Below are 20,545 nucleotides of genomic sequence, written 5' to 3' on the forward strand. Positions count from 1 at the left end.
TTATGTGCCAGCGTGTACTAAGATTTGCCAACAGAAATGACACAGAGGAGTTATCAAGTGGGCACCCCCTTCATCAGCGTTTCGTCGATTTAAGCCCACGACGCCTCCGGAAGGCTCGACGGTAACCCCAGGCGTCCCTGAAGTACCCCCCTCTGTGTCATTCCTGGCTGCCTCCTGATGCCCAGCCGGTGTCTTTATGCTTAAGCCAAAGCCATTGGCTACTCCCTTCAGCTGCCTCCGACAATGCCCTGATGGCATGGTGCAGGCTTTGGCCTCTTACTCCCAGGTCCTTGAGCAGCCTGGTGGTAGACGAAGCCACAAAGCCCCTGCATCCCACCTCCACAGGGTGCACCTCAGTCCTCCAACCACGCTGCTGTGCCTCTGCAGCAAGGTCAGCATACCGTAGATGCTTGCGTTCGTATGCCTCCTCTACCGACTCCTGCCAAGGCACAGTCAGCTCAATGATAAAGACCTTCTTAGCAGATGGTGACCAAAGCACTAAGTCAGGTCTAACAATGGTGGCAGCAATCTCAGGAGGAAAGGCAAGGCAAGGCGTTGCTCAACAAAGGCAAGGATTTGCCCAACATCCGCCAACATATTCCAGTCACAAGCTGTGTGTAACTGGCAGTGCTTTGCTGTTGTGAGTGCACTGTGATTTGCCTTTGCCCCCTCTCGCACAAATGTGACTGCTGGCAGGGAGTTGAGTGTTGCAGGTGTTGTTGAGTTGACTGCAGTTCGCCTCTGTTCCAAAGTGGCAGCAAGTTCTTTCAACACCTGGTTGTGACGCCAGGTATAGCGCCCCTGGGCAAGACTCACTTTACACCCTGTGAGAATATGCCTAAGGGATGCCGGCTTAGAGCAGAGTGCACAGCCTGGATCTTCTCCTCGCCACTGCTGGAGGTTCATGGGTGTGGGGAGGACATCATATGTTGCTCTGATGATGAAGCTGAGTCTCCTTGACTCCATACTCCACAGATCTTTCCAGCTCATTTTCCTTCCCTCCACACTCTCCCACTTGGTTCACTTTCCCTGCTTCCCAAGTGCCACCACCTTGGCCCTCCTGATGCCTTCCTCCTGGTTTTTAACCTCATCCACAATCATCCTCCTCCTTTCAGTAGCTGAGGCTTTGCTCCAGGCTGGACGCTGAGCAGTTAGTCCCAGACCTCCTCTTCCATGTTGGACATGTCCCACTATGTCCGCATGTTTGAGGGCTGTTACTGCCTCCTCAACGGCTTGTGCTGGTCTCCATTTGCGGCCTGCTGTGATGGCAGGGGCGTTCTTTCTCACCATCAGGTCTTTGGACTCAGGTCAGCATCACCTGGAGTCTTGTCTTGGCGCACTTGAATTCCTCCGTGAGACTGGTGAGTGGCAGTCTGAGGAGGCACTCTCCATAGAGGGCGGTGGAGGTCAAGCAGCATGGGACTCCCAACCACTTCTTTATGTGGTTAGTAATTCCCTTCTCCATCCTCTCCACAGTTGAGATGGGCACCTCATACAGTGTGAGAGGCCACAGCACCCGGGGCAGGAGGCCAAACTGTAGGCACCAGATCTTTAGCTTCCCAGGAAGCTCTGTGTTCTCAATGGCTTGCACGCCGCTGCTTATATCCCTCTGCAGTTGTGATACTTGGCCCTTATCCCTCAGGCTCGCATCAAACCATCTCCCAAGGCTCTTCACTGGCCGCTCAGAAACCGAAGGAATTGGTTCCTCCCCGATGAAGAACTTGAGGTCCAACAGCACTCCCTTGACAATGGAAATGCTGCGCGACTTAGATGGCTTTATCTTCATACGGGCCCAGCTGATGTTCTCCTGCAGCTTTCTGAGCAGACGTCTGGTACGTCTGCTTAGTAGTTATAGTTGTGAGAGTAGTGATGTCATCCATGTATGCTCGGAGTGGAGGGAGACGCGAGTCGGGGTTGAGTCTTTGTCCGCCAACAACCCATTTGGAGGCTCTGATTATGACCTCCATTGCCATTGTGAAGGCCAAGGGAGAGACTGTGCAGCCTGCCATGATTCCAACCTCAAGGGATTGCCACGTGGTGGTAAACTCTGTGGTGGTGAAACAAAACTGCAGGTCTTGGAAGTAGGACTTAACCAAGGCTGTAATGTGTCCTGGGATACTGAAGAATTCGAAGGCAGACCAAAGGAGCTCATGTGGTACTGATCCAAACACGTTGGCCAGGTCCAGAAAGACAACGTGTAGATCATCTTTCTTCGCCTTTGCTGTCTGAATCTGGTGTCAGATCATGCTAGAGTGTTCCAAGCATCCAGGGAAGCCAGATATACCTGCCTTCTGTACAGATGTATCTATGTACTGGTTGTTAATCAGGTATGCAGAGATCCTCTGGGTCACCACCGAAAAGAAATTCTTGCCCTCTACATTTAGTAGGGAGATTGGTCGAAACTGGCTGATGGTTTCTGCCTCTTTCTCTTTCGGGATAAGGACTCCTGCTGCCCACACTTTGGGTATGATCTTCTTCTGCCATATCGTCCTCATCAGCTTTCACAGAAACCTCAGGACATCAGGTGTGTTTTTATACAGCTTGTACGGTATTCCATTCGGTCCTGGGGCTGACACTGTCCTTGCTAGGTGGACTACCCTTTCCACTTCTTTCCAAGTTGGGGGGCCATCATTACACTGATGTTTTGGGGGCAAGATTGGCGGGATGTCCGAGGGGATTGTGAGATGTTCATACCGCTTTGGATCGGAGTGTATGCTCCTGAAGTGATCCTCCAGGTCTGTTTTAGTTGTTTTAAGGGATCCACTTTTCTCACTTGAGAACAGGCCTTTTAGGAATGCGTAGGGATCCTTGTAGAACCTTGTTCTAGTGCGTTCCTTCTTCCTTCTGCGCTTCCTTAAGGTCTCCGCTTTGCGTAGAGATGTTAGTCGCATTTTAATGCCCATTTGAAGTGCGTTGATGCCTTCCTTTTCAACGTCTGTGGACTTTCTCCATAGCTTCTTGAGCTTTCTCCTCTCCTGGACCAGACGTTTTATCTCCTGCTGTCTCCTCGATGTAACCACCACTGGGACTTGCTCTCTGCTCTTCTGTTCTTTAACCCCGAACCGTTCCACTCCATACTGGTAAATCAGGTCACTTAAATTAAATTCAAGTAAGCCGTAATTTGGAAAAAAAAAAAACTGAAACCAGCTTGACTGTAAATTTTTAAGTCACTCGAAATGTGGAATAGCATTATAACATTATTTTATAGCATGCATAACTACCACACCCAGCAATGAAACAAATGGGATAGTTTAACTATTAAACAGATATTAGGCTAAATCAGCACTGAAATGTTGCTCTTTAGTTGACTATTTCACATACGAGATATTTTTTATTACAGGGAGAATCATTCCAGAGGCCGGTGTCATAGAGCATACCACAGTGCTCAACATTATTCAGGGGTGTGATTGGCAAAGAAATATACGTAGCACGGAGTGATGTTGACTAAATTATTTACTATACTCCTACTTGATGATAATATATAGCCTGCCCCCTAACAGTCCTCTGGGCCTACGTACAAAATAGTGAATCATGTGATAGGCCTACTGATATTTTGATGCTGATAGAAAAGGTTGCAACTTGAAGGTTGTTGATATTTCAGTTCCAAAGAGAATCAAATTACATCGATTCCTCTCCTCCCAAAGTAACACTGTAGGTCCTACACTTCTCCTCCTAAAATAAATGGTAGGCTCTGTTTTAAGCTACTGCACCAGGATTGTGTAGGCTAGCGGCTACAACACTAGTTTTACAAGCGCACACACTAAATGGAGAGCTAGGGTTAAAATGCGGACTGCGCCTTTAAATTGGCGACTTTTTATCTATCAGCACAATGCTAGGCTATTTCCACTAAATATTCAACTCAATATCAAGTCAAGTCGGCTTTTATTGTCAATTTCTTTACATGCACTGGTCATACAAAGAATTTAAATTTCGTTTCTTACTTTCCCATGCAGACATAGACATACTTTAAATACAGACATAGACAAACTATAGACATAGCCATAGACAATAAACATTAAATTAAAGTCTTGAGACTGAAATATAGAACATGTATGTATCAAAAAATAGAAATATAGGACATATATCAAAAAAAAAAAAAAAAATAGAGGTAGTTGTGTTGTATATTTATATAGTCTTAACAGTTACATGAAGTTTAAACTTGTGCTTGTGTGACCTGTATATTTACATTGATATGCAGTATGCAGTAATTTCAAGTATATCAGGCTTGATGTGAAGCAGCAACACGTTAGGCTCTTGCGCAGTCACAGTGCAGTTCCACAGGGCGGTGTTGGGGGTTAGGGTAGACAGGGTCCTAGTTTCCTAGGTTCCTGGCTGGCTGGTGGGTGGAGGGGGGGGGCTGTCAGTGATGGGAGAGTGGGTAGAGTGTTCAGCATCCTGATTGCTTGGTGGATGAAGCTACTTGCAAGTCTGGTGGTGCATGAGCGGAACCTGTACCTCTTTCCAGAGGGCAGGAGGCTGAACAGTTCGTGTGCAGGGTGGGTTGTATCCTTGACAATCATTAGTACTTTGCGGGTGAGGCGGGTGGTGTAAATGTCCTGCAGGGAGGGGAGTGGTGCTCCAATGATCCTCTTAGCTGTGTTAACAATGCGCTGGAGGGTCTTCCTGTTCTGATCTGTGCAGCTTCCGCCCCACACTGTGATGCTGCTGGAGACGATGCTCTCGATGGTCCCTCTGTAGAATGTAGATAGATAGATGGATAGATACTTTATTGATCCCCAGGGGATATTCAAGGAATGTAGTCATGACGGGAGGCGTGGCACTTGCCTTCTTCAATTTGCGCAAGAAGTAGAGGCGCTGCTGGGCTTTCTTCGCCAGTGATGCTGTGTTGGTGGTCCAGGAGAGGTCGTCGCTGATGTGCACCCCCAGAAATTTTGTGCTGCTCACTCATATTTTGCCTCTAACACTTAACATATTCAAAAGAGTCTTGTTCACCTCTTTATTTTTGGGCAACACAAGATCACTTCCATATCACTTGCATCTTTACAGAATATCAGACCAGCATCAAAATTGTCTTGCAAACCCTCAGTCACGTAATACTTCATTCCTACTTTCCTGACGATGTGAAAGCCAATGGCTATGAACAAGAAGGTATACTTAGCATCACAGAAAAGACAGAAGAAAACAAGATTTTTTTCCATAAGAGATAATCTGGTAGACTAGAAATCTAGACGCGCCCCTAGCGGCAGCAACCGAGGTGAAGTTAGTTTGATATTTGATATTCGACAGATATTAAAAAAAAAAAATTATGCGGCCGGTTTCACCCCGTGTTTGCAGACAATGTACAAACAGATGACCTATCTACTTTGCCCAGCCGACCTTAGGGACCGTCTAAAAAGTACCTTCTGAATTACCTTCATAGTCTTTTTTGTCAATAGCTTTGACATCATGTGACCTAGTGACTCCAACCAAACCAATTCAAAATAGTTATCCTATATGGGACTCATCGGGCACACCTCTTTCTATAACCATTGAATGCACAATCTATTTTATTTTAATATTTTAAAGAAAATACATTATTTCATATAAGAAACGGCCCCTTTTTTTCAATACCTCCCAAGCCATGTGACCTAGTGACTCCAAACCAATGCAGAATAGTTATCCTATATGGGACTCATCGGGCACACCTCTTTTTATGGTCACTGTATGCACACTGTATTTTATATGAATATTTTGTAAAAACAATACATTATTTCCTATATGAATGGTCCTATTTTTTCAATACCTCCCAAGTCATGTGACCTAGTGACTCCAAACCAATGCAGAATAGTTATCCTATATGGGACTCATCGGGCACACCTCTTTTTATGGTCACTGCATGCACACTGTATTTTACATTAATATTTTAAAGAAAATACATTATTTCATATAAGAAACAGTCTCCTTTTTTCAATACCTCCCAGGTCATATGACCTAGTGACTCCAAACCAATGCAGAATTGTTATCCTATATGGGACTCATCGGGCACACCTATTTTTATGGTCACTGTATGCACACTGTATTTTATATTAAAGGGAAACTTGGCAGGATTTCCCCCTCTGCTGGAGAAATTGTGCATTATGCTATTTCAAACTGTGGAAAAAGGTAACGATAAAGCACATGGATTTGTTTACAAGCTAGCAAAACGGTTAGCATAAGTTCGGCAGACAATGTGGATGTTACAAGGTAAGAAACACGATTTAAAAACGAGTTTCTTGTTTCTCACTTCTCTTTCGGGACGGTAGTCTCAATGTTGCAAGGTTGGTTTTCCACCTGGGGACGCTAGGGGCAGCGGGAAAAGTCACCATTTTCACCGGAACAGGTCATTTAACCATCCAAATGATTTCTAAACAGGTTTATTACGTTGAAATAGTTGCCAAGTTCTCCTTTAATATTTTAAAGAAAATACATTATTTCATATAAGAAACGGCCCCTTTTTTTCAATACCTCCCAAGCCATGTGACCTAGTGACTCCAAACCAATGCAGAATAGTTATCCTATATGGGACTCATCGGGCACACCTCGTTTTATGGTCACTGTATGCACACTGTATTTTACATTAATATTTTAAAGAAAATACATTATTTCATATAAGAAACAGTCTCCTTTTTTTCAATACCTCCCAGGTCATGTGACCTAGTGACTCCAATCCAATGCAGAATTGTTATCCTATATGGGACTAATCGGGCACACCTCTTTTTATAGTCACTGTATGCACACTGTATTTTTTATATTAATATTTTAAAGAAAATACATTATTTCATATAAGAAACAGTCTCCTTTTTTCAATACCTCCCAGGTCATGTGACCTTGTGACTCCAAACCAATGCAGAATAGTTATCCTATATGGGACTCATCGGGCACACCTCTTTTTATAGTCACTGTATGCACACTGTATTTTTTATATTAATATTTTAAAGAAAATACATTATTTCATATAAGAAACAGACTCCTTTTTTTCAATACCTCCCAAGTCATATGACCTAGTGACTCCAAACCAATGCAGAATAGTTATCCTATATGGGACTCATCAGACACACCTCGTTTTATAGCGACTATGTGCACGCTGTATTTTATACTAATATTTTAAAGAAAATACATTATTTCCCATAAGAAACAGTCTCCTTTTTTCAATACCTCCCAAGCCATGTGACCTAGGGACTCCAAGGTCACATGATGTCAAAGCTATTGACAAAAAAGACTATGAAGGTAATTCAGAAGGTACTTTTTAGACGGTCCCTAAGGTCGGCTGGGAGCAAGTAGACAGGTCATCCGAAACTTAATCAGGCATTGAAATCGTGTATAGAGTCGTTTGGTGGGCTTAACATAATGATTGATGGCAGAGTTGCAACGGTTTGGCTTGAATTCCCAGCTACTTGAAAACAAATATCCTATTGAGTCCTATTGCGTGCAGAGGGAATTTGAAAGACAACTGATTATCCCGCCCCTCGGACTGAGCACTGCGAACGGTGAGTGCCCAGACCCTACATTTTAATGTGGTTCTGGCTCGCCAGGCTAATAATCTGGATCTCATAGTCTGAATATTTACCTGTATGGAAGCATCAGCAGCTCCTGATGTAAAAATGCAGAAAATTGATGAAGTACCACTCCACATAAAAATGCATACAGAAACACATCACACATTGGTAGAAGCACACATCATTATGACTCTCCTTACCTGGCGTTTCCACCTCCCCCTTCTGCCCTTTAGGACCAGCTGGCCCAGCAGGATCTTATTCAGAGGTCCTGGGACTGGCACCCCTGCAGATAGAAACATGAAGCAGGGGACAGTATACAGTAAGTTGGGCTCGGGCTACATGCCCAACAAAATGTCCACACAATGCCCACAAAATGTTCCCAGGTGTTTCGGTGACCTGAGAATTGTTGACCAAATAAATGATGGAAAAAAACTACTTTTGACAACTCCCATATGAGAGTGAGGCTACATGCCCCGCAACTTTCATGCTCCCCGGTGTTTCAGTGACCCAGGAATCTTTCACCAAAATTAATTATCATAATTAACATAACACAATGCTCATATTCTATGTCCACATTAATGCTACATTACAATATATTTATTCCAAAGTTTATTTGCTTCACTGTGTTGGCAACAGCGTTGGTCAAGTTACTTGGAAAAAGTAATTAGTTACTGATTACTTATCAAAGAAAGTAATCCAGTTACTTTACTGATTACTTATTTTCAAAAGTAATTAGTTACTTTACTAATTACTTTACAGTTTTTTCTGATTGCTTAAGCACATTTTTTGTAACTATGGCTTTTTTTTGCAAAACTCTACACACAAATGGCAAAACCTCTCACCCAATCAGCAAAACATTGTAGTTCTCTTGAAAAAGCTAACACACCTTGCTTAACTCTTCACACTTTCGTAAAAATTGTGTTTTCGTATCAAACAGTAAACACAAGCCATCACAATAATAAGCACACAATGTGCCAACTACACACTAATGGTATAAATAAAAAACACATCTGGCTTTTGCTTTCTCTGTGCACAAGGTAGGCTATGTCAGTTTGAGGTAATACTTTTGTCATAGTTCTGTAAACATACAGGGATCCAAACATCAAGTATTACAGTGTTTATTTAGACACATCAAAGCAAACACAAGTGTTTTTTTTCCAAGTCAAAACACAAAATACTGTAGTAATTTCACAGAGAAAAACAAAAAAATCAGTCTACATCATGTCGTCTCTCTGGGTCCGGCCACAAAATTTCATCTATATCACATGCAATATTCTCTAGTCCAAGGCACCGGGGAAAATATCTTCTGGAATGCCGTATCCAGGCCTGACATGATGCCTGGTCAACATCCCCACATACCTCCTCCATTGCCTGTAAAAGGGCTATGCGCTGATGGGGATGACGGTCATACACCTTCCAGCACCAGGCAGAGAAGAACTCTTCGATTGGGTTTAGGAATGGAGAGTATGGGGGGAGGTAGACTACAGTGAAGAGCGGGTGATCTGTAAACCAGTTGCGGACCAAAGCAGCCCTATGGAAGCTAACATTGTCCCATATGATGACATATCTGGTCTGCTCTTGTCCCTGAACATTACTGCCTCGTCTCCTTGTTTTAGTGAGATTGAAACCTGCCTCATCCACAAAAAGCAGCTCATGACCCATGGCATCTGCCTCTAGCTCCATCACCCTCTGGAAAAGACAAAACATATGCAGCATAGCAGGCCCATGCACAGCACTACAGTATGCACTTCCAGATTCAGTACCAATGATACTATAGCTTACCTGCACATAGTCATATCGCAGTTGTTTTACACGGTCACTGTTTCTTTCAAAAGGGACCCTGTAGACTTGTTTCATGCGGATTCTGTTGTGGGCAAGTATACGAGATAACGCAGAAATGCTCACATTGTTTATGTTTTGGAAGTTGATGTTATCCTCAATTATGCGCTGCTGTATTTCCCGTAGCCTTATGGCATTATTTGCTATCACCATATTGACTATATGGGTCTCTTGTTCAGCAGTGAACATTCTTCCTCTGCCCCCAACATCTGGACGTCTAGCATGTCAGTATTTTTACATGTATGGTATTGTTGTTTCTCATTAGAGTATGGCAGTGCTACAAAACTTAGTGAAAAGTGACTGTACTAACCGATTCTCATTTCGAAATGTCCGTATAATGCTTGCTACAGTGTAGCGGCTCAAGTTAGGCTGAACCCGTTGGCCAGCTTCCCTCAGGGTCATTCCATGGTTGATGACATGGTCCACTATTGTAGCTCTGATGTCATCAGTAATTCTATTTCTTCCTCTTCTTACCCTTCCTCTTCCCCCTCCTCGTCCTCTTCTTGCTCCTCCTTGTCCTCTCCTTCTAACGTCACCTCCTTGTCCTTGTTGTCCTCTCCCTCTCGCTTCTTCACCTCCGTGTCCTCTTCCTCCTCCTCTTCCTCCTATTTCTTCACCTCCACGTCCTCTTCCTCGGCCTCCTCTAATTCTCACTCTTCCTGCTCTCTCCATTGTACTCCACACAGACAGCTTACCTGTGGCTTATTTATAGTGCTTAGGCTGATTGCAAAGTGAACTAATTATCTAAAACAGTTTTCACATGTCACAGTGTGCCAAACAGTTGGCAAAATGGCATAAATAATAACCATACATGTGTATAGTTTTGCTAGGAGTGTGTTGATCATTTGGAAATTGAGTGTAAAGCATGAGTTGTGTTTACAGTTCAGCAAAAAGAGTGCTGTGCAGTGAATTGTGGCTATAGTTGTGCAAGGTGTGTGTTACAAAATTGCAAACTGTGTGCAAAGCAGTGTTTGTGCTTTTAGTTTTGCGAACTCAGTGAGTGGTTTTGCCATTTGTCTGTAGAGTTTTGCAAAAAAAGCCATAGTTACAAAAAATGTGTTTAAGCATTCAGAAAAAACTGTAATGACAGTCATTTTAGTTAAAATATTTCTTAAGAAATACTACTAATTTGATGCAGTTTAACTAATTTATAAATGGCGCGCTGTCACTTTAAGAGCGTCTACACAACTCTCATAATGATCAGCTCCATTCAAATATAAGCCATTGGCTAGTCCACAAACTCCACATTTAGCACAATATAAGCAATAATGATGACGATATTAAGTTGGTATAAACAGCTAGCTAGACCTTTTCTGTTTGCAATTAAAAGTGATAGCTATCTGAGTGGAGTGTTTCAATCGGCATAGGCTACAGTGCTTCATGTAAAGGCTTAGTTTAAGGGAAACAAATTATTGAAGACTTCAACACTCACCAGCCCCATTACAAAACGGCAAAGACCACATTATATTTTTGTCCATTTTCCATATCACAGTGAATGCAGCCAAAATATTATATACCCTGGCTCCTTTTATAATGGTAGGCTACAGGGAACCGGCGACGTGCTCTTGAGTCTATTTTCACCTGTTGCAGCATGTCGGGATCTGGGGGTGTCTAAATGAGTTTCACATTCCTGTGGCGGCTTGGGTGCTTGCTCAGATTTGAGGTGGAATTTTTCGCTGTCGACAACATTTTTCTTCCCACGCAGAGTATACAGCGTTAAATGTTTTTTTCGTAATGTCTGAACTGCAATTAATTAAATGCTCCATGTTCGCGTTCTCTCCCTCTATGTCTTGCACACGTGTTGTTTACATCTATGATCACAGCTACGTCATTGTCACAGTCTCATTACTCTCATTACTGTTTTTGCAATTGTAAGGCCTTACTTTACTCGTTATTTGAAAAAAGTAATGGGATTACAGTAACGCGTTACTGCCCATTACTGGTTGGCAAGTTATTTGTTCAAACTGCACATGGTCTGCCTACTTTTCACCTGAACATCAGAGGAAAGCCGGTGTGGGGAGAGTCTCCATTGATCTGGGGTCAGTCTCTGTGCCTCTGTCTGGTGCTGTTCAAACCCACAAGACAAGTTGTATCCTGAATAAATCAGCAGTCATAGAAGAGCTGGTTTGACAACTGGTCCCTGTCTCTGACTAACTTGGACCAGAGCAGGATGTGAAGTTGAGTAACCGGTTGATTATCTGCCCTCCACGCGACACTTGATTTCATACGGGAAACTTTTATTCTCTCCTCCTGGCTGACTCAACTACACTGCTGGTGAAACAGACGACAGAGGGGAAAGGATTTTATGTAAAGAAGACCAAATGGATTCTAAACTGGAAGAGGATCTCTCCTGTGCTGTATGCTGTGACATCTTCAAGGATCCTGTCATTTTAACCTGTGCTCACAGTGTGTGTAAAGCCTGTCTACAACACTTCTGGGAGAGTAAAGGATCCAGAGAATGTCCGTTCTGCAGGAGAAAGTGCTCAAGACAACTCTATCCACCTAACTTGGCTTTAAGGAACTTGTGTGAGACCTTTGTACAGGAGAGAAGTCAGAGAGCTTCAGCAGGGTCTGAGGTTCTCTGTAGTCTGCACTGTGAGAAATTCAAGCTCTTCTGTCTGGAGGATAAACAGCCTGTGTGTGTGGTGTGTAAGACGGCAAAGAAACATAAAAATCACACCTTCAGTCCCATAGATGAAGCAGCACAGGACCGTAGGGTGAGAATCTACTATTTTAATATTGGCGAAGGGCTCTAAACACACACCTTGATGCATTCACCCATAAGTGGATTATGACAGAAGGGATTGTAATGCCTTTAAAGGTACACTATGCATTTTCTCACCTTTACAAAGCTAATTTGATGGTAAACAAACTTTTAATAGACGAATCGTTCACCTAGCATAGCCATACAGCATAGGTGTCGCTACAGAGAAAACCAGTCATGCAACTAAATGGCGGACCGACAAATCTTGCGAGAATCGTGAAACATTAGGCTACCTTGTCAGTCTGATTATAATGTCAGATATAGCTCTTTGGAGATAGTTTTGCCTGTTGTTAATCCTTCACCTCCACAACAAAAGCATTTTCATTGTGTACAGGGGGATAAGTCATGAGAAGTTTTCAGACCAAGAACCACTTAACCAATAAAAAAAAACCTCACAGACAACACAATAGGCCTACTCATTGAACCACCTTGCTTATTGTCTTTGCACCTTGCTGATTGTGTCAGAGGATTCAAAGGATTTAAACTGGCATAGCTTACATAGGCAGTGTTGCAGAACTGTTTGGATTTACATACAAGTTGGTTCAATATTGCGAACTCATCTATATTATATTTTACCACGTCTGCTTGCAGACCACTTGGGATAACTTGCGGACCACCAGTGCTCCTCAGACGACACTTTGAGAAACACTGCTCTAGAGGGAGCTCTATACAGCCGCCAAAAATACCTAAACCTGCGTGTAACTTTAATGCAACAGTAGATAGCACTGTCCACACCCTGCTGTTACAACTGAAGACCGTTGGACAACATCCAGACCTCTGAGCTGAGATACTCTCTTCTTCACTCCCACTCCATCACTCCAATAATGCACCGCATGTCCAGCAGCAAACTATAAGAAGCCTTCTACTCTCTAACAGATATGTAAAAGTAGTCATCACAGATAATGAAATGTGGTACAATTAGCCTATGCACCTATTTTAGATGAACATCTAAAAAAATTGAAGGCATCGTTGCTTGCTATTCTTATAGCTAGCTGGCATGGCTAACCGGTCCTTGAGGGGGGCGTGTGTATGTGGAATTGCCCTAAAGCTTTTTGTGTTTCTTGCTCGCTCTTGCTTCTCACGAGACTTCCTGATTCAGACTTTGCCGGGATGCTGGATGCTGCAAGGCTGGTTTTCCAGTAGGAGACGGTAGGGAGAGCAGGGAAAGCTGCCATTTTCGCCACAACAGGTCATTTAACCATCACAATTATTTCTAAACTGTTTTATTAAGTTGAAAATGTTGCATAGGTCCTCTTTAACATCTCTATATCTCTTAACACATACAGTAAGCTACCTTTTCTACATTCTGTGGTTGCTATCCCCACATCAGTCCTGAATGTATTCACATATACATACACATGTAGCAACTTGATTTCATAGTGCCAGAATTGTATGTTCTGCTTTAGACTGAACATTGAGCTCATTCATTCTAGGTGGGACTCAAGATCAAACTACAGCCCTTACAGAAGAAACTGAAGACCTTTGAACAAATTAAACTCATCTGTGACCAAACTGCAGAACATATTAAGGTGAGGTCTGGATTATATCATAAATTAATTGTATTTTTTGATTGCATCAATAATTTTGTCATGTTTTATTTAGACTCAGGCCCAACACACAGAGAGGCAGATCAAAGAGGAATTTCAAAAGCTTCACCATTTTCTACAAGATGAAGAGGCAGCCAGGATAGCTGCACTGAGGGAGGAAGAGGAGCAGAAGAGCCAGAAGATGAAGGAGAAGGTTGAGAAGATGAGCAGAGAGATCTCATCTCTTTCAGACTCAATAAGAGCCATTGAAAAGGAGATGGGAGCTGATAACATCACATTCCTGCAGGTATACCATCTGCTGTCTGTATAAAGAAGTCTACTGAAGTGAACTGCTTCAAAAGGTCCTTTCTGTACTTTTTGTAGTTCCTAGAACATACAGTTCCTAGATCCCCTTTTTGGCACATTCAAACAGCATGGAACAGGGGATTAAAGAGTTCCTCTGACTGCAGTTCCTACAACTATTTGAGCTCCTGCTTGGGTATGGACATGGGTATGGGTACTTGGGTTCCCTGTGCAAATGAACCATGACTGATGTGCATGCTAAGGCAGCAGAAGCACAATTTTTAAAAAATATCTGTAAAAGTAACTCAGCTTCTGCTTAAATTTGCTTAACATAAAAACTGCATTAGAAGGTTACAGAGATTGACTACTGTCACACAACAAATGCCTTCTATATGGAGCCCTGAAGGTGTCATTGCAAGATATTTTTGTATATTGAGAGAATCATGTGCGCTCATTTTAGTAAATTGTGCAGTATGCTCATTTTATTAAATTTTGCGCTCATTTTGCTAAATTGTGGTCTCATTTTACTAGGTGTGCACAATTTAGTAAATAATGCACACATTTCACTATATCGTGCGCACAATTCACTAAATCGTTTGTCGTGCGCTCATTTTACAAAATTAAATATATAGTACATTGTGCTCACAATTTATTATATTGAGAGCACAATTTAGTAAACTGTAAACAATTCAAAATGTGTGCACGATTTTGTAAAATGAGCACACAATTTTGTTAAATTTTGTAAAAAATATCTTGCAATGATCCCTCAAAGTATTTTTAAGTAGAGAACTACTGCATCACTGCTTGTTGACATCTTATCATGTCTTACATTAGGCCTATTTCATGATCACTAAACTTTTGATTAATTTTAATGTTGTCAGAGGTTGTTTACCTGATGAAGTGAAAGTGTAAATTCCGGGTAATAATCTATTCTGTTCTGCAGATGGAAGAACTTTGTACATCAGCCAATAGGCTACATACAGCAGCCTACTTGTATTGAACTAAATAGACAGGATGTTCTGATGATTTTATTTTTATTTATTTTATGATTGGTAGTAACAATTGACAATATGTCGCCCCGTGGTTCATTTTCGAATCTGTGTTGCTTTGGATAAAAGTGTCTGCTAAATGTGCCTGTTACTTTACAAATAAATATGATAATAATATAACAGAGGCTTGACTTATTTTCCAGAACTACAAGAACACAGTGGAAAGGTAAGTGATCTGCCTCCTGACCCTCTCTTCTCTGTGGTTCTGAACCCAAACCCACAGCAGCACTGACTCCTGAATGTTATTCCAGAGCTCAGTATTCACTGCATGTTCCAGAGGGGGAATCAGGAGCTCTGATCAATGTGGTAAAGCACCTGGGCAACCTGATGTTCAGAGTCTGGGAGAAGATTCATGAGATTGTTCAATACAGTGAGTAGTCTGCTGTTTCCACATAACCAAACACATACTGTATAAGCAATGTTAGGAATGAGGAGAGGATACACTGTGCTACGGGGGTAGATAATACAGTTACCAGGGGTTATTAGCAGCTTAAAGCCACCTTTGTTTACAAAATAGAGACTCAAAGCAGTAGACACATGACACACTGCACTACAACCTGTCCCTGTGTGATGGAACAAATGTGGAAGTGGGACAGAGTGTGTGTGTGGTAGTGTGTGTATGTGTGTATGTGTGTGTGTGTGTGTGTGAAGAGAGTGGTAGTGTGTGTGAAATCTGTGTGATCAGAAACTTGCAGTATTGTGTGTGATCAGAGAGTGGTTGTGTGTGTGATTAAAGAATAGTTTTGCGTAATTTTGTGTGACTGACCAGAGAGTGGTGGTGGTGGTGGTCTGTGTGTGTGTGTGTGTATGTATGTGTGTGTGTGTGAGAGAGAGAGAGTGTGTGTGTGATGATGTGATCAGAGAGCTACAGTAATGTGTGCGATCAAAGTGTGTGTGTGTGTTTGTGATCAGTGATTTGTGTGTGCGTGCGTGTGCGTGCTTGTGTGTGTTTGTGATCAGTGATTATTTGTGTGCGTGCGTGTGTGTGTTTATGTTTGTGATCAGTGATTGGGGTGTGTGTATGATCTTTTTTCAAAACATCTTTTTATTTCTTTTTATCCTGCAACACATCTTATATACAGTACACTAAAGTGCCATGGGTATACATTGCATGGGGTTAATAGTCCATAAACATCCCTGATGCCAGTCATCAGAGGCAAAGCACAACACACAATACAAACAAGAATAATAATGACCATCATTCACATCCTCATCACACGCCACTCAGTGTTCAGCTCATATGTGTGCATTCTTTCTCTCTGCAGCTCCTGTGACTCTGGATCCCAACACTGCACACCCACATCTCATCCTGTCTGAGGATCTGACCAGTGTAATACACAGTGATGAGACACAGTGGCTTCCTGGTAACCCAGAGAGGTTTGATAGGTTTGTCAGTGTCCTGGCCTCTGAGGGCTTTAATTCAGGGACTCACTGCTGGGATGTGGAGGTTGGCGAGAACACACTGTGGGATGTGGGTGTGATGACAGAGTCTCTCCAGAGGAAAGGAGAGATTTACTCCGGAAGTGGACTGTGGAGTGTGTGGTATGATGGTGCTGGATATGGAGCATGTACTTCTCCTCATGGCTCCACTTCCCTCACAGTGAAGCAGAAACTCCAGAGGATCAGAGTGCAGCTGGACTGGGACAGACGAAAGCTGTCATTCTCTGACCCTGATAATAACACGCACATACACACTTTTACACACACTTTCACTGAGAGAATGTTTCCATACTTTTGGACTAAGTCATCATTCTCTCCTCTTAGGATGCTGCCAGTAAAGTATTGCATTACCATGAAGCATAGTTAGATTTTACCTGTGTCTTATTATGGATGATATACTATGGATGATATACTTTGATTAACAATTATGATTCATTTACATTATATATATTGACTGAATTTCCAACCATTTATGGATGTAATATGCTCATAATGCACAGCACCCTCCAAATTTATTAGCACCCCTTAATGAGTAAAAAAAGGAATTTAAAAATCTTCTTTTAGTGTTTTATTATTTTCACAATGACAATAAAGAGGAAAAATCTATTAATAAAAGACAACACATTTATTTATGATTATTGGTACCTCTATACAATCTTATAAACAAAAGCAATTGAGGCTTTTTTGATTTATATAGTTCTATGGATTTTACGAAGTACCACTAATTTATTACTCAAGAGACGTTAAACAGTGTTGACACTGAAAGTCATATGGATTCAAGAAATTCCAAAACTGTATGTTCTTTCTGAAAGTACATTTGAGGACATAAAAAACAATTCCAGAGGAACGGAATTTCACGAAACTTGGCATGCATTCAGAGGGTAATAATGATCCTACACTTTGAATTGTGTGCAGTTTTGAACACGTCAGCCAAAGATACACACAGAGAAGCACACATATATTCAATGAACACACTTATTTACATACACAAAAGTTGCAAGAATAGGAGATGAAAACAAATTGACAAGCGGGAGAGAATGTGCAGGACTGAATGGCGGACATATTTTGTACCGCGTTGCGGTACATCTAATTGTTAAACCTTAAAAAAAAATAAAACTGATTAATATAGGCTGTTACTCAGATTAGTTTTTTCATACAAGCCTACTCTGCAGTCCCAATATATACTGGTGTATAAGGTATGTAATATATCAAAAATCATGTTGTTTTTTCACAGTGACTAGATGACTTCCTAAAAGAAAATTAACTTTTTTCTTTTCTTTTTACTTTCATGAAATTCGTGTTTTGCAGTATGAGGTATAATGACCAACTAGAGTGAGTCCATTAGTGTGGTTACAGTGAAATTAATCAGTTATTAGTTTTGAGAAAATGGTAAAATTTCCACTGTGTAACTGTTCATTCTGTCTCTGTGTCTGTGACCATCAGAACTTGTCGCATGATGACCTGGAGGAAAGGAGAGATGGCCAAGCATTAAACCAATGCAGGAGCGCAGAGAGACTGTTTACGTGACATTAATTAAATAGTTCTAACTGTGTAACCTTAGAGATAAGGGGTCCTTATTAAAATGACAGGGAGGTGCAAAGTATTAAATCTAACTTAAAATAATACAATAACTAAGCAAAGCACATTTGCTAATGTATCACCATGAGGAAAATCCTAGTCTTAACATGTGGTAGGTCAGTAGTACAATGCTCCCACATGCCACCATACAATAGATTTAGTTAATGCACAAGACCCTATGCTCAGGACTGACTTTGGACTTTTCCCATTTAAATTAGGGCCCAACAATCTAGTTGCCATATCGGTTACATTTCTTACTCGGGGAGTGATTCACCTGTGTGTTGGAAGACTTTAAAGATTGTTTGGCAAAACAGCAAAGACAAATGAGGAGAATAATCACAACTATTGTAGATGAATATAACACAGCCTCAGTGCTTTTCAGCTGAGCCTACAGGTAGAGAGAGAGAGAGAGAGATATTTCATTGTAAACACTACATAATTTTAAAATAAAAAATAATATAACTTTAATTGGAAATTTGAAACAATTAATAGCATGTGGCAATGTAATGCAATGAACAAGTGAAGACTATTAACATGGGTGTTTACAAGGATAAAAATATCATCTATGGAAATTTTCATACTCACAAGGAGGACATATGCATCATCACCATCATCATGGAAAGTATCATAGAACATTCCATTTATAATGGCAATCAGTCTGAAAATAAGTGTAAAGCAACCACCTAGTATTGTGACAATGTACATAGCCAAGCACACAGTCACCTGGAGAAGAGAACAGGAAAGAGATGAGAGGATCGAACTGCATTTGTTTTACAAACAATGCTTATGTAGCTAAAATAAAATTCCTGATAATGACATGTACTGTACTTTTAGGGCTTGAACTTAAGATTGCAATTCACAAGGAGTACTTGCCAGCTTTTTGGATGGGTAGCTGTGAGTGTGAATTGACAAAATTCCACAGATCATGAACTGAGGGGGTGAACCAAAAGGGATACAGCCACCATCAATGTCATGTCAACATTTAAGAGGTTTTCTTAAAATTAGAACGAAAGTCACATAAACTTATGAAATTGATTAAAAGGATAATCAAGAAAAGTTACCAATGTGCCTTGCCAGAAAGGAGTGTACAATCTTGCTGAGGTCATTATGGTCACTCTAACCAGTGGGAGACCCAGCATCAGCTCGTTACAGCCAAAGAACATTATCGCAATCTGTCCAGAGAGAATGAAACAGAACCATGAGAATGAACACCAACCCTGACCGACACTATATATATATATATATATATAGGTGGCAAAAAATTCTGGAGGGAGTAAAGTTGACTAAAAACGGGTGCAAAAAATAATCTGTCTTTTTAAATGCATTGTACAGTACATCTTGCCTGCACCTTCTAAACAGTCTCTTGCAGCTTTCAAACAGTCTGCTTACACAGAACATTAGAAAAGACCTACAATATTGACATTTCACATCTGTTTGCATGCATGTCGTTGAGCTGACCCCAATGTATCTTGGCTGTCCTGCTAAAAAGCGATGTAGCGGCTTGTTTCCTCCTGTCACTGTTTGAACTTCAGTCACCCCATTTGCCTTCCTCTCTGAGTCAGTACTGTGGGGAAAGCACAGAAAGATGCCTGAGAACGAGGGGTGTGTGTGTAAAAGAGTGCTATCAGAAAATAGAAGGGATAACATATGTGACAACAAACAAAGACAAATGAAGAAGACATAACAGTACACACAGCAACCTGAAACCTACAGGCTTCATGTTCCTCTAGCGCTACAATGTTCAAAAGTTGAGTGTTGAACACTCCTGTCTAGCTTCAATATCATTCAAAACATCAAAATAATCACCTCAGTGAACACACCATATTGTGATGTTACAATTTAACTTTCAAATACGCAGCTCTCACTCACCTCTCTCCCTCCATTTTCACACACAAGGATAACAAAATACCGAGGGGAGGGAGACGGAGCAGACTGAGGGGGAGGAGACAAGGCGGTCTCAGAGCAGCAGAGGAAGGGACAGCACAGAGAAAATGTAGCCACACAGTATCCCTCTGTTTTCACTTGCATTCTTGTAACTCGTTTTCTCTCTCATGCATGCAAGAAAGAATACTGTACAGTATACAGTAAAGGGGTGTGACAGAGTTTGATTAGCTGTGAGCTGCCTCACTGATCTCAGTAATGGTTGTTGGGGGAGCATGAGCATTAACGGGAAGCCTGTTATCCATCAGAGAGGAATGCAGCTTTGTTTATGTCAGTTCAGGAGCAAGCATTAGGCAATCTCGGCAATCTGAAGCCTGGCTGGGTGTCACAGAAAAGACGTTGAGGTATACTTTACACTGAATCCCTCTTTGAGGGCCACTTAGGGATGCAACAATTAATTGATTATCATGATAAATATTTTATAATCCAAACAACTGATTGATTAAGTATGACCGCCGCCGGGATTGTCAAAGTTTTTTTTTTTTTCCTGTCATCTACTTCCTGAATTTTTGGTCAAAGAGAAATTTGAAATTTGGTCAACATGAAATTTGGTGGGTATGTAGCCCCATTAGACTTTTACGGAAAATTTTCGTTTGGTCCCCGGGGGCCACTCCACCCCCCCGCGCTGGG

At 41.6% G+C, this 20,545-nt stretch overlaps 2 protein-coding genes and 1 long non-coding RNA gene across 3 annotated transcripts; 1 reads left to right on the plus strand and 2 right to left on the minus strand.

The window, feature by feature from the left end:
- Positions 1–4,845: 4,845 nt before the first annotated feature.
- LOC125286478 lies at positions 4,846–10,866 on the minus strand. The gene is made up of 4 exons (XR_007192181.1): positions 10,747–10,866; positions 7,676–7,758; positions 7,547–7,569; positions 4,846–4,924 (listed from the first exon to the last, which is right to left on the minus strand). It is a non-coding gene; the product is annotated as an uncharacterized LOC125286478 (long non-coding RNA).
- Positions 10,376–17,113, plus strand: LOC125286477 (zinc-binding protein A33-like). The gene is made up of 6 exons (XM_048231598.1): positions 10,376–12,031; positions 13,512–13,607; positions 13,681–13,911; positions 15,100–15,122; positions 15,208–15,326; positions 16,222–17,113. The coding sequence occupies exons 1-6, from the start codon at positions 11,636–11,638 to the stop codon at positions 16,761–16,763; spliced, it is 1,407 nt and encodes a 468-aa protein (XP_048087555.1). The 5' UTR covers positions 10,376–11,635; the 3' UTR covers positions 16,764–17,113.
- A 293-nt stretch (positions 17,114–17,406) lies between these two features.
- Positions 17,407–19,948, minus strand: LOC125286743 (membrane-spanning 4-domains subfamily A member 4D-like). Its single transcript, XM_048231982.1, has 7 exons — positions 19,844–19,948; positions 19,433–19,538; positions 19,036–19,146; positions 18,848–18,904; positions 18,560–18,697; positions 18,249–18,362; positions 17,407–17,857 (listed from the first exon to the last, which is right to left on the minus strand). The coding sequence occupies exons 1-7, from the start codon at positions 19,855–19,857 to the stop codon at positions 17,810–17,812; spliced, it is 588 nt and encodes a 195-aa protein (XP_048087939.1). The 5' UTR covers positions 19,858–19,948; the 3' UTR covers positions 17,407–17,809.
- Between the last annotated feature and the right edge of the window lie 597 nt (positions 19,949–20,545).

Source organism: Alosa alosa, chromosome 21 (genome assembly GCF_017589495.1).
Source record: "Alosa alosa isolate M-15738 ecotype Scorff River chromosome 21, AALO_Geno_1.1, whole genome shotgun sequence".
Classification (NCBI taxonomy): domain Eukaryota; kingdom Metazoa; phylum Chordata; class Actinopteri; order Clupeiformes; family Clupeidae; genus Alosa; species Alosa alosa.

Bases quoted from the DNA above. Each gene is read 5' to 3' on its own strand.
- LOC125286743 (XM_048231982.1), bottom strand. The intron at 18,905-19,035 runs GTAACTTTTCTT...TCACCCCCTCAG, and splicing joins CTTTCTGGCAAGGCACATTG to TTCATGATCTGTGGAATTTT. The intron at 18,363-18,559 runs GTGAGTATGAAA...CTCTACCTGTAG, and splicing joins ATGATGCATATGTCCTCCTT to GCTCAGCTGAAAAGCACTGA.
- LOC125286477 (XM_048231598.1), top strand. From the start codon at position 11,636: ATGGATTCTAAACTGGAAGAGGATCTCTCCTGTGCTGTATGCTGTGAC. The intron at 12,032-13,511 runs GTGAGAATCTAC...CATTCATTCTAG, and splicing joins AAGCAGCACAGGACCGTAGG to GTGGGACTCAAGATCAAACT. The intron at 15,327-16,221 runs GTGAGTAGTCTG...TTCTCTCTGCAG, and splicing joins TCATGAGATTGTTCAATACA to CTCCTGTGACTCTGGATCCC.